This window comes from Mirounga angustirostris, unplaced genomic scaffold (genome assembly GCF_029215605.1).
Source record: "Mirounga angustirostris isolate CCGP_5_RB_7025 unplaced genomic scaffold, mMirAng1.0.hap1 SCAF_8, whole genome shotgun sequence".
NCBI lineage: Eukaryota > Metazoa > Chordata > Mammalia > Carnivora > Phocidae > Mirounga > Mirounga angustirostris.
In genome coordinates this window covers 145,501,612-145,515,209 of record NW_026991716.1, presented here as the reverse complement: position 1 = coordinate 145,515,209, position 13,598 = coordinate 145,501,612, and the positions used below count along the sequence as shown (strand labels likewise).

Genomic DNA, 13,598 nt, shown 5'->3' with positions numbered 1-13,598 from the left:
CTAAGATCGAAAAGCCACACGGGACTCCAGACCCCCCAGCCCCTGCTGCCCGCCCAGCGCCCTCCAGCCTGGTGTCTCCCGGCGGACGCGTTTGCGAGACACAGCTGGGCGCTTCCTCCCGCCCGGGGCCCAGCGCTTGGCAAGAGCGGAATAATGAGAGCGTTCACTCATTGGAGGACGGGGGCCCTCGGTCTCCACAACACAAGAGGGGGTCAGGGAGGCCAGGCCAGGGCAGGTGCTCCAAGACCCCAGACCCACGTGGGACCCGGGACTGGTGAGGGGGCAGGAGGTCACAGGGACTTAGTGCAGAAAGGAAGGCCCACGCCTGCGGGCCGGGGGGGCAGCTTCTGCAGAACAATAGGAAAACGGGCCCAGGGCCGTGGCCGGCACGGGAAGAGGCTGCACCCAAACTCGTTACAGTCTTCACTTCCTGCTTTACTTGAGGTCGCGCTTGCTCCCCAACGCCCAGGGAGGAGCGAGGAGTCAGGCCATGGGGGCCTGGGGGCTGGGTGGGTGCTCAGGAAAGCCTCCGGCTCCATGCATCATGGACCTGTGCCTAGAGACCCTGGAGGAGAGGCCTCTGCCCCTCAGGGGTGGGGGACCGGAGGACAAACCGGCAGGCGCCCCGGGGCATCTGCGAGCAATCTCGGCCTCTTACCTGTTCCATTCACCTGCCCCAGCGCGCAGCACCCGCCCAGCTACGACTGGAAGGACCCTCCCGGTTTTCCCAAGGATGCTCATTCTCGAGAGGCCAGGTCAGTTGGAGAGCTGAGCCCACCCAGCGTGGGCCCCTCAGCCCCGGTCCCACATGCCCACCTCATGCCCTTCACCGTGCACTGCCCGTCCCCAAGCCTCCATTTTCCCCTCTACCGTACAGGTGCGTGCGGTCTACCTATGGGCCTGCGAAGCACCGAGCCTTGGTGGGTCCCTCTGGGCACCTACAACCCTGTGGGGACCCTCTGCTCCGGGACGTGCAGACCGAGAGCTCCTGTCATTATGTCCCACAGAAGTCGGCTCTTCCCAGAGGGCCTGTGACCATGAGCAGCGGAGCTGGGTCACCAGAGAGAGAGCCTCCACCCTTGGCGGCCTTGTGAGCAAGGAGCCAGGAGCTGGTGGCCACACACCAGCTTGAGTCGTGGCTTCGTGACCTGGAGAAGCTGCTCCTACCTCAGGCTCCGCATCCACATCACGTGGACAGTGAAAGGGGACAGAGTCTGGGCCCGCCAGGTAGCCTCGTCCAGGCCCCAGAGCCCCAGTGTCCGTCCCGCCCCAGGGCCCACAGCTGTGTACCGTGTCAGCCCCTCGCAGGCCAAGCAGCACCCGAGGGGGCGGGAACTTGACGCGGCCTCTCCGTGTGAGAATCCCTGCAATTTCTCAGCGGCTGCTCCCGGTGGACATTGTATCAGGTACCGTGGGATTTTAAATAAGGCAAGATCTTCTCGGTGGGAGTGGGGGGCGGCCAGTCTCAGCGAGGGGAGTCTGTGCTCCAGATGGCATGGCCTGTGCTGCGGACAATGCGGCCCCTCACCTGGACGGCCACTCCTCCCGGCCCAGCCCACAGCCCAGGGCCCGTGGTGGGGAGAGCCGTGGTCAGCTCTGCTGGGAAGGGGGCCCCATGGGAGGGAGAGGCCCCCAACCGTGCCGGCATTTGATGAATGGAACACAAATGAGGGCAGTTGTAGATGGTGACAAAAGTCTGTGTGAAGAGCCCCGAGGTCTGCCCGGGGGTCCTGGACCTCTGAGCCCAGAAGGACCTCACTGCCTGGCTCCTCTCCTCTTCCCAGAGCGGAACTGGTTTGGTGTTCATGCCAGAGGCCCGGCTTCCTTCTTCCTCTCTGCTCCCTGCCCTTTGTGCACCAACCGCGGCTGGTCAGTGCCAGTGTGGACAGGCCCCCAAGCGGGCAGACCAGCACTTCTTCATTGGCCATCCATTCAAAGTGCTGCTCATGGAGGAAATCAGCTCCAGCCCCCTGGGTCCAGAACATCTACCCATTTATCTTCATTCTTTATCTTGTGCATGATAGGCCCCGCTCATCCTGCCTGCACCCGTCCTCATGTTCTGGGTGTGATCTTAGCCCAGCGTCTGGTGAGGTGGGTCCCTGGATCTCCAGGGAACGTCGTGGTGTTCCTGCAGATGCCCCCCACTCAGCCCTGCGGGGTCCTGCAGCCGCTCTGCCTCGATTCCCACCACATCCCTGCCCACTGGGTCATCATCAGACATCCACCGGCCCGTACTCCTGCTCTGAGGTTGGGGAAGGGGCAGAATGAGCAGGGGCAGAACACAGGGTCAGGGTCGGGGGTAGCCTGAGAAACATGCTCCACTCTCCTGAGATGCTCCCCAAGGGGCAGAGTCTGCACGGTGTCACCATCTCTCACCAGACGTTTTCAAACGTTCACCCTGCCCCTCCATTGATTCGCTACATCAGTATTTACATGGAAAGCCAGCGAGCAAACCAGAGTCAGGGTCAGCCAGGGCGGGTCGGCCTCCACCCTGTGCCTGGGCACTCCCGTTGCAGTGCGCTCAGTTTCCTGGAGCCTGGGCCTGGCCCGGCCGGTCCCGGGGCTGGTCGCTGGCTGGCGGGAAGTCTCACATCCTGTCCTCCCTTCCTGCCCAGTAAACGCATCTGCTCAGCAGGAGGGCTGGCCTGAGGAGGTGCCCGTGGGGCCTCCCAGCCTGGCGGGAGGGTGGCCGACTCTGGGTGTCCAAGCCGTGGGGTGCACCCCCCCTTTCCCCACTTGCACAGGGTCAGACAGCCTTCTGGCCAATGTATGGGGGCTTTACCAGAGGCAACAGAACACCCAACTCAGCAAGGGAAGATGGGTGGTGTCCACAGCTCGGAGCCTGCCCGCTGAAGCTGGAGCGCCCTCTGCCCTCACACCCTGTTGCCTGCACCTCCACGTGCCTCAGCACCCCTCCCGCGTGGTACCGTGCGCGCTCGACACTCCTGTGGGTTGTTGCAGGGGCTGTGGCTCGCTGTGGACATGTTTGTGCTCGTACCCCCGTGTCTCAGAAACAAAGGGAAAACTGCCCTTACGGTGTGGCTCGTGGTGTTCAGACATCCCGGAAATCACTGTCATGGTTTTAGGTTTTGAGGGGCTATTGGTTCACCCACAGTAGGTCAGAACTTATTTAGTAACTCACACTGTCAGTGTTCACAGCTCGCAGAAGCAGATCTGGCTGCATTCCCGAAGTCCTTCTGGGTACCAGCCTGTGTAGGGTGAAGGGTCAAAGGTCAACCACTCTGGCTCTCTTGAGCAGAATCTCCTTGAATGCAGCACTCCCTGTGACTTGTTTCCAGCCAGTAGAATTTGGCCAAGGGAAGGGGCTATCATTTCTCTGATTGTGTTACGTACAATTGTCATGTCTATCCTGCTGAGATATTCTCCTCTGTGCTGATTTTAACCAAAGCAGCCAAGATGGGGAGGTCTGCTTAACCAGGAACTGAAGGCAGCCTGTGACCAACAGCCAGCAAGAGCCTGAGGCCCTTGTCTGGTATCCCCCAAGCACCCGAATCCTGCCGAGAGCCCCATGAGCTGCCAGAGGAGAGCCCAGCCCTTGGCGACAACCTCACAGATGGCCCAGCTCAGCCACAACCAGATTCCTGACCCACAGACCCTACAAGACAAGGACATGTGCTTTTTCAGCGCAAGTTTGTGATATTCTTATGCAGCCATGGATAGCTAGCCCAGGGTGGATAGTGATTGCGCCCTTTGTGAATTCCAAAAATGGTTTGGCCATCACTGGGCCAAACAGCTGACTTTCTGAAAGGACAGTATTTTGAAAGATACTCATTTGAACATCTAACTTTATAAATGTTTATTTAAGATAATCGCATTACTTCAGCCATTTTGGCTAAACAATGCCTTACTGAGCACCCGCGATATGTGATAGGGCTGCATGTTCTAGAGACTTATGCACGGGTGTGCATTTGCGTGTCCACGTGTCTGTGCACATCTGTGTATTTGTGTGCATGTGTGTATGTGGTGAGTGGGTGCGATTTCATGTGTGTGGATGAGTGTCAGTGTTTGTGAGTGTGTGTGTGGATGAGCATAGTGATTATCCATGTGTTTGAGTGTGTGTGATTGTGAGTGCATGTGTGTGATAGGTGATACATGCATGTGAGCGTGTGTGTGTGTAGAGAGGAAGAAGCCAGAACAGGTGGGATTGGGTCTGAGGGGTGTGCATTGAAGGGCTCACTGTAGCCAGGTCAGGCACGGCTCTATCAGGCTGGGGGGAGAGTTTCGTGTAGACCACAGGAGGGCAGTAGGAGAGGCAATTAGTGGGAAATAGTCCATCTCTGGAGGGCCGTGACAGCAAAGCTCTGAGTGGCCTGTTGTCTCCTTGCCCAATGCCAGACAACAGCAGCTGTAGGGTACAGGGAGCAGGGTCCAGATTCGGGGGAGCAGGCAGTGTATCATTTCCTAGATAAGGATCTTGGAATCCGGGCTGGACTCAGCCTTCACTTCAAATCTCAGATTTTTGGTTGGACAAAGAGGACCCAAAAGTTCCTCCTGCTGACTGAGCCAACATGGTGGGCACAAGAAATACCCAACTCAGATGCCACAGGGAAACATGAGGTTTATCCTTGACCCCCCACTGGGAAACTGACAAGATGCAGTCCTGCTTCCCCCCTCCCATGACGCTGCTCCCAAGTAGGGGGCCTGGGCTGTAGAGGACCAATGGTAGCCCTTGCCAATGAGTTAAAAATGCAGAACCAGCAGCTAGGAGCACAGACATTGAAACCAGAGAGATCTGGGTTTGAATCCCAGCTCTGCTATAGGATGGCAAAGGAATGGATGGTTTGGTGAGTAATATGCATGACTATACTTATACAGAGCCAGACTCACAGTTAACTCTGATGGCTGCTGGCCCCAGTGTGATCCCTAGAGCCCTTTCCCAGAGCCCTGGTACCATCCCAGGCATTTCCACCTTGGGCCAGTTCAGGCTTTGATCCTCTTTGTGCTGTGTGAGCCAGGGAGGGGTAGAGTTCATAGGGCCTCTTAGAGGCAAGACAGGTATTTCAGGGAACTCCTTCTCACATGGAACAGCTGAATGAAACAGGAGGCCAGGCAGAAAGACTGTGGGTGCTATGGTCAGACCAAGCTGCTCTCTGATCCCAGCTCCCTCACCTCACAGCTGTGCAACCAGCCAGCAAGGTGCCTGATTTATCTGTGATTCAGTTCCTCAAATGGTAGGATTGTGGCAACATCACTTTGAGAGAGACAGTATCACACAGGACAGCTTGGCTTCAATTACACTCCTCACCTACTAGCTCTACACTTTTGGGTAAGTCACTTGGCCTATCTGAATTCAAGTGCCAATATCTAAAATGGAAACAATATACAAATCTTTGCCATAGAGTTGCAGGAGGATTGGATGACATAGTGCCTGTGATGTTCTTAACATGGAACCTAATTTAAATGCTCAAAACTCTTAGCTTTTATAATGGTAATGATGTGATGATGCTGGTGGTGATGGTGATTGTGATGATGTTAGTGATGATGGTGATGGTGGTGATGGTGATGATGGTGATGTTGGTGATGATGATGGTGGTGATGATGATGGTGGTGATGTTGATGGTGGTGATGGTGATGGTGATGATGGTGATGATGGTGGTGATGATGGTGGTGATAGTGGTGATGATGGTGGTGATGATGGTGGTGATGATGGTGGTGGTGATGATGGTGATGGTGGTGATGATGCTGGTGATGATGCTGGTGATGATGGTGATGATGCTGGTGATGATGGTGGTGGTGATGATGGTGGTGATGGTGATGATGATGATGGTGGTGATGATGATGGTGGTGATGTTGATGGTGGTGATGGTGATGGTGATGATGTTAGTGATGATGGTGATGGTGGTGGTGATGATGATGATGGTGATGATGATGATGATGGTGGTGATGTTAATGGTGGTGATGGTGATGGTGGTGATGATGGTGATGGTGATGATGGTGATGGTGATGATGATGGTGGTGATGATGGTGATCTTGATGGTGGTGATGGTGGTGATGATGGTGATGGTGATGATGACAGCATAAACTCTTTTATGTTTTATCATTTTCTCAACATAAACTTTTAATTAGTCTCTTTGGCAGCTCCTTTCATACATGCTCTCTCCAGCTCCTCTGTTCTTCCCAGAACCCAGTCCTAGTGGCACTCTGGACCCCTCACATCTTTTGGGCATCCCTCTAGTGCCCCTGGGTGCTGCCCCCCAAGTATGCCTGTGAGAACTGTGTAAGTTTCTTATTTTGTGTGACACACAGAAGGCATTAGATATTTTTTGAGTTAAGAAGTTACAGAAAACATTGCTATATGAGCGTAGAAAGAAAAAAGACTTGTTTCTATAAGAGCTAATATCGATGTATTTAGAATGACCTTTTAAAAGTATGTGTGTCAAAAATGTCAAATCAGGTGCGGGAGGGACACCCATAAGCAGTGGGCCCTGGGCCCATGCTGTTCCACAAGCGTCCTATGTCCTCGACACACTAATAAAAGTGAAGCTGGAGTCCTAGCCGAGGTGTTACTACGGAGGCCTTTGTGTGGAAAATGGTGTGAGGCTCCAGTAACAACAGAAAGAGTACTGACCCTGTCTTGAAAACTTTGAAAATAAGTATTTATGTTTTCAGAGAAAGTGTTACATGATGTGTAAACTTAAACAAGCTCATTCAGGCAACAGGACAACCCAAGACCCCTCACTGTGTTGGATAAGCAGCTTCCTCCCCCTTGTTAACTGACCAGAATCAAATCCCAGCCAAGGAAGTGGCCACCACAGGTGGCCGGGATGTCCCCCGGGACTGCTTCTGGGGCACTCTCTGGGGCCCGAGCGCAGCGACGCGGACACTGAGCAGAACCGCCACAAGGGCGAGAGCAATTTCCTGACCCCAACACTGCTGGGTGAAAGCCCGTGTCCTGGGAGAGCCTTCGAGCCACGTGTCCGGGGCACTTCCTCTTTGCTGAGTCTCTGGAAAGTACTTTCTTCCTCCTTCCCAGGAGGCTGTTTCTGGGAACGGGCACTGCAGGAGAGGAGCGGCTGCCTGACCAGTGACCCTTGGTAACAGATTAAACAAACGTGTAAAAGCTAGCCGTAAAACAAACTTCCTGGGCTCAGACTGAGCCTCCCCTCCCTCGCCTCTTCCTCCCGCCCCCGTGGCACCCACACCCCCACCACCGCCTACAATGGGCCCACTTGCCCAGCACGGGCTCCAGGAAGCCAGCTTGCCACCACTCCTTGCCACGGCCGCTGTGCCTACAGGGCTTGTGCCCCGGGGCTCCATCACCTCCCCAGACCTGCCTGTCCTACCTCCTAGGTGGGACGAGTGCCCCCTCCTCAAGGGCTTGTCTGAGTGGCGCTGGGACGTAGCCCAGAGGGGCTGGGCATGCAGCCTTGGTGTCAGGAGCCCGCTGTCCCTGCCCCCGCTCACCATGTGGGGCTCGGCCGCACCGTGTTTCAGTGGCTTGCACAGAATGGGCTTTGGGGTCTCCAGAGCTGCAGCTCCCTGTCCTCCAGAGCTGCTGGGAAGCCCACGGAGTCTGTTCTGGCCCCTGGGCTCGGGGGCCACCAGGGCCTGCTAAGTACTTCCTATGGATTTCCCAGTTCAACTCTCAGTCCAGGCCTCAGAAGGAACAATATGTGCCTTGACCAAGGCCAGTAAGTGGCAGATTTGGGGTTTGGCTCCAGCCGAGTCACAACCATCACCAGACGAAATGGGAGGTGACAAATGTCCCATCTGTTGGATTTATTTGTTTGTTTTTGTGTTTGCTTGTTTTTAATTGAGGTATAATTGACATACAGCATATTAACTTCAGCTGTGTAGTATAATGACTCTATATTTGTGTATATTGAGAAATGATCACCACATTAAGTCCAGTTATGAGGAATGCCCCATCTTTGAGCTGCGACGAATTCCGCACTGGTCGTAGCAGTCCGCTGGTCCATTTTGGTGGGCTCCCTTCATTTGGGAGGGGTGTGACTCTGGGGAGATGGAGTCCATCCAAGGGGTCACTCAACGGACTGCATGTCAGCATTGCTGTTAATGACTTCTGGGCCTCCCGCTTCCCAGGTGGGAACGGCTCATTTGCTCCCTCCTCCCTTTGATGCGGAGGGAGTGTTCCCAGGACAGGGAGTCTGTCACGGGTCTGTACCTTTGACATTGCAGTAGAAAGACCTGGATGGAGGACCCATGATCCATGAAATTAGGTGCTCTCCTCTGAGGGCTCTGTCCCCTGCCTTTGCAGTGGGATCCTCTTCCCAGGGTCTGGAGGAAATGTAGGCTGTAGGGGCCAGGCTTGTCCCTTCAATTTCCCACCTGACACTTACCCTGCGTGGGACACTCCTAACTCAGGACATCATGCCCCACATCTGTAAAGTACATGCGTGAGGGCAGGCCCAGAGTGGGTGTCTGTGCACACTCATGCTCTGAACACGTGCTCATTAAATCCCCACATTCGTGGAAGACATCAGTGCTCCTATGACAAGAGCGGTCCTCCCACTAATAACATAATCCCCGAAACACACATGTTCATGTATTGATCCACTGACGGCCTCCCTTGGCAGCTCCGTGTGTGAGGCACACAGTGGGCATTTGGGGATGAGGAAGAGATGGTCTCTGTCCAGCAACTGCTTGTGATCCAAAGATCCCCGTGAGCTGCAAGCACCCAACCCGTGCTTACCACAAGGTGGGGTTCATAACGCTGAACAGATTTCCTCTTGAAGCCGTGGGACATGCTCCTTCTCAGAAGGCTGGGCAGAGCTGCCTGCCCAACACCACACAGAGCTCAGCTGTCAAAGGCACGCACACGGCAGCAAACCTTCGCGCATGGCGTTCGCTGTCAGGGTTCGAAGGAGCACGCGGGTGAGCGTTTCCATGCCCGTCCACAGAGGTGGCCTCCTGCAGACCAGAGCGAAGGTCTTTGATGACATCTAGCTACGCTGAGAACAAAATCTGGAAACAGAGTGACTGATGGAAACAAGTAGAGAAATCTCCTTCAATCCATGCTCTGTTAAGTTTTTCCAGGAAGGGTCTATTTTCACGTCTGCCCACATGTTGCAACATTCTTCCTTGACTTCATGTCAAAATGGTTCCTTTTCTGGATCTTATGGACCAATAAAGATGTAAATGATGTTTCAAAGTATTTTGTTGGCCCTGATCTCATCTTAGTAAGTGGGGGAATTCCAACAGTAAGAACAAAAATGTTTACCTTGCATTCAGTGTTTAATTCCCAAAGCCAAACTTGCAATTTTAAAATCCCAAGTTCATTCTCTTCCTAAACCAGGAAATGATGCAATTCAGTTCAAAACGACAAATACTGAGCTCGCCCTGCCTTCTAGACACTGCTGCTATGGGGGAGATGCATGCCCACAGACACACCCCCACACTGGGGGGCTGTGACAGGCGCGAGAAAGCAGCCACGTGACGTCATGTGGAGAAGAGACCACGGCCACGGGTCTGTCTCCCTGGCCTTCTGTGCCCTTCCAAAGGCAGAGTGAATGAGACAACGGGTGTTGAGGAAAATAGTAAGTACTTTTAGCTGCTACTGCTTAGGACTCCATATTACCACTAAATACACGTTCTCTGAACGTGCGCATCACGCAAGGGGAACATGTATTCAACATCCACGATGCGCCAAGCACTAGAGAGAAGAACAGAAGTAGCCTGTGTCCTTCGGCGGTTTGCTTCCTAGGTGGCGCAGTGCTCCAGCTGCAGGAGATCCTACCTGCAGAACACAGCCCCTCACACGCCCGCGCCCGCGCCCACGCCCACGTGCCTTCACCGGTCGCCGTGTGCTCTGACCTCTCGGGCTCCGGTCTTCATGCCCACACCTGTAGCTGTCCAGCACCTTCTCCAGCCCTCGACATTTCTCCAGCTGTCGAGACCGCTTTTCTGTAGGTCTCAGAGCGAGCATGATCTCTGGGATGCCTATGTGGTGCTAGACCCCTCTCTGCCCCCGACGGTGTCCGGTGCAGCGTGTCATCACCACGACATGTGCTGTGACCACGTCTTCCTCTCTGCCCCTCCCTCTGGGACGTGCCTGTGTCTGCTGAGCCCACGGGGCCTGCCTCAGGGCTTGTTCCGATTAAGTGTCCAGGGAACGCAGGTGTGCGTGTCTGGCCGGGTGACAGGGGCTAGCAATCATCAAGGGCCGGACTCTGACCACAGAATTTTCCAGAACCCTCTGCACTGCCTGGTCAGGGAGACGCCACGCCATGGGAACAGCGAGTTTAGTCACCAGAGGTCACACGCCCATCGGTTTCCCTCAGAAGCCAGGATATCTGTGCTGTGATGGTCCCGCCCTCACCAAACAACCAAGCCTCCTGAGGTCCCGTCCACCTTGCGTGCTCGAGGGGATGGAGGAGACACCTGTGGACTTATCTCACACACGGCAAATTGTGAGCAAATGCCAGCTCATCAGTTATTGCGAGGCATGGAACCCATATTATGCAATAGCTGATTGTTCGGGTTTTATTTCTGCACTGCACTGTTTCCGTACCGGCCTGAGTCCCAGCCCAGCGTGGCGGAGTGAACCCCAGGACTCTGCCTGTGCTAGCACATGGTGGGGGTGCGTTCAGCCTTGCCGGCCACTAACACCTGTCGGTCACACCCCCGCCCATGAGCCAGGACCACCCCTGCTGTCCTAGGCAGGAGAGGTTTGCATGGACTCGCATCTCAGGGTGTGTGCATACGTGCCCACACACATGTGCATACACGTGCTCACGCAAGGCTCCCCCTCCATCCCTCTGGCTCCATATTGGTTGTAGCTTCTTTGCCCTTTTATCTTGTCTCAAGGACTCTGCTGATGTTTTCACCACTGATCTTGCCCATAGCCCTTCCAGATAACATGACGTGGCTTGTTAAGATGTGGTGTATGTCATATTGAGGCAGGGTAGGGGTGACCCCACCTTGAGACCAGCCCACGAAACGTGGCCTGTCTCAGGGGCAACAGACACTGGTCACTCATTCATTGCTGTCTGTCAAGGGAGATGTACTGGAACTCTTCAGTTTTGTGCCTTCTGACTTTATATTTTTTGAAAATGTTTATTTCCTGTTCATTCTGAAAAGTAGTGAAAAGGAGGTGATTGTCATGAGTTAAGAACTGGTGCCTATTATAATTTCAAGCAGTATCTACACCCTGAGCTTTAAAAAGGGATCATGAACCACGGGGAAACTGCCAATTCCTGGACTTCCTGCATCTTGTAAAGTCTTGTTATGATTCACAGGCCCAACAATGTCAGGCAAACCCATTATCTTCCAGATTGCTATTTATCTGCAGTTCTCGCTTTGTACAAGGCTTGCGGCTTTATCTGGACTTCACAGAGACTGACCTGGCTGACTCCTCCTGGAGTTGACCATGGCTGCTTTCCAAACTCGGCACAAATACTCACACGTAAGGCCGGGAGGAGAACGTTGCCGTGCCAGGACGTCATGACGGGTGGGACCATATCAGCCTCCACCTACAGTGCCAGGTTGACCAGAAAGCTCCGTGGACACATCGAAGAATGCTGCCACTCACTGGCTGGAACGTGACTGTGTGGCCGTGTCCACGAGGCGGGGATAAGACAGCTGGTGTCAGGGGAACAAGATGTAGTGGCAGTTAACAGTGTTTGACCACAGAGGGAAAGAACGGAAGGGCCGGGAAGGAAGGTTGAAATGAGCTCAAACCAAAGCTTTTTGGTTAAGTGAAGAGCAGTCTACTCCTGCAGATGATGCTGGACATTTGCTTAGAAGAGTGGCGACCTGGTCCCGTTCTAACCCTCCCTTGCTGTGCATCTTTAGACACTCCGTCTTGCCTCTCTGTGCAGCCCAATGCATGCCACCTGCTTGCCAGCAAGGCCGCGGGGTCTCCCTGCTGAGGGAGGAGACCCTCCGCTCCGGGCGGCCTCGGGCATCGATCCAATGCTGTAGGGTGTGACGGCGGCAGCGTGGCCCCAGCCTGGAAGGGAATACTGCACAGTGAGGCCTCCAACAGACCGAAGTATCTCCTTACTCCATGGAGCCCACTGCTAGTTAAAGGAAGAAAACTGGCCCATGTAGCGTCTGGATTAAATAATCCTCCATTTTGTAGTGTTCCCTGGTTGTTTTCAGTACTTTTAAGTTAATAACATATAGAAAATGGGATTTTAAAAATTGACAACAGCTAGAAAGACCCAATAAGATGTAGCAGACGCTTGTCCTTTCTGTAAGTGTTCCTGGGAAAGCGCAGCAGTCATCTGAAGGGCCCCTGGCCGTGATCACATGAAGGGAAACACTCTCAAGGGCCAGGAGGATGGGAAGGCCTCAGGGCGCTCTGCCTGTCCTAAACCAGGTGGGTGACATGCCATCAGATCGGGGTGCCATACACAGGATCGTGGTCCTGGGCTCAGCCAGCACATGCTGTTCTGGAATGACTCGGGATGAGCTTCCTGAGACGTGGTCTTGTCCCTAAGGACGGGAAGCCAGGCTGCAGGCAGCGTCTTCCATGCCCATCCACGCAGCTGAGCCTATGACCACGCAGCTAAGCCTGTGTCCACGCCCATCTACACAGCTGAGCCCGTGTCCATGCAGCTGATCTCGTGACCACACAGCTGAGCCCATGTCCCTGCAGCTGAGCCTGTGTCCATGACCATCTACACAGCTGAGCCCGTGTCCATGCAGCTGATCTCGTGACCACACAGCTGAGCCCATGTCCCTGCAGCTGAGCCCATGACCACGCAGCTGAGCCCGTGTCCATGCCCATCTACACAGCTGAGCCCGTGTCCATGCAGCTGAGCCCATGACCACGCAGCTGAGCCCATGTCCCTGCAGCTGATCCCGTGACCATGCAGCTGAGCCCGTGTCCCTGCAGCTGATCCCGTGACCACGCAGCTGAGCCCGTGTCCATGCCCATCTACACAGCTGAGCCTGTGTCCCTGCAGCTGAGCCCATGTCCCTGCAGCTGAGCCCATGACCACGCAGCTGAGCCCGTGTCCACGCCCATCTACACAGCTGAGCCCATGTCCCTGCAGCTGAGCCCGTGACCATGCAGCTGAGCCCATGTCCACGCCCATCTACACAGCTGAGCCCGTGTCCCTGCAGCTGAGCCCGTGACCACACAGCTGAGCCCGTGTCCATGCCCATCTACACAGCTGAGCCCGTGTCCCTGCAGCTGATCCCGTGACCACACAGCTGAGCCCATGTCCCTGCAGCTGAGCCCATGACCACGCAGCTGAGCCCGTGTCCACGCCCATCTACACAGCTGAGCCCATGTCCCTGCAGCTGAGCCCATGACCACGCAGCTGAGCCTGTGTCCACGCCCATCTACACAGCTGAGCCCGTGTCCATGCAGCTGAGCCCGTGACCATGCAGCTGAGCCCGTGTCCACTCCCATCTACACAGCTGAGCCTGTGTCCCTGCAGCTGATCCCGTGACCACACAGCTGAGCCCGTGTCCCTGCAGCTGATCCCGTGACCACGCACACATTACTGCCTTTCCATGGCAGGCAAGAGCCAGCACCTTACAAACCTCACCTCCTGTACAGCTGTTTCTCCCCCACAGTAAAACGGCTTTATTGTTCTGTTCTGGTGGCTAATTAAAAAAATTGTTTGTATAGAAGTTTCAACAAAGCTTTAAGGTACAAGAAA

At 54.9% G+C, this 13,598-nt stretch overlaps 1 protein-coding gene across 1 annotated transcript; it reads left to right on the top strand.

Moving 5' to 3' along the window:
* Positions 1 to 475: 475 nt before the first annotated feature.
* LOC123837327 (uncharacterized) lies at positions 476 to 12,807 on the top strand. Its single transcript, XM_054505650.2, has 2 exons — positions 476 to 755; positions 1,008 to 12,807. Exon 2 carries the CDS (start codon positions 5,422 to 5,424, stop codon positions 6,040 to 6,042), a length of 621 nt encoding a protein of 206 aa, XP_054361625.1. The 5' UTR covers positions 476 to 755; positions 1,008 to 5,421; the 3' UTR covers positions 6,043 to 12,807.
* Positions 12,808 to 13,598: the final 791 nt, after the last annotated feature.

Excerpts from the sequence above, each read along its gene's own strand:
- LOC123837327 (XM_054505650.2), top strand. The coding sequence starts at position 5,422 with ATGCTCAAAACTCTTAGCTTTTATAATGGTAATGATGTGATGATGCTG.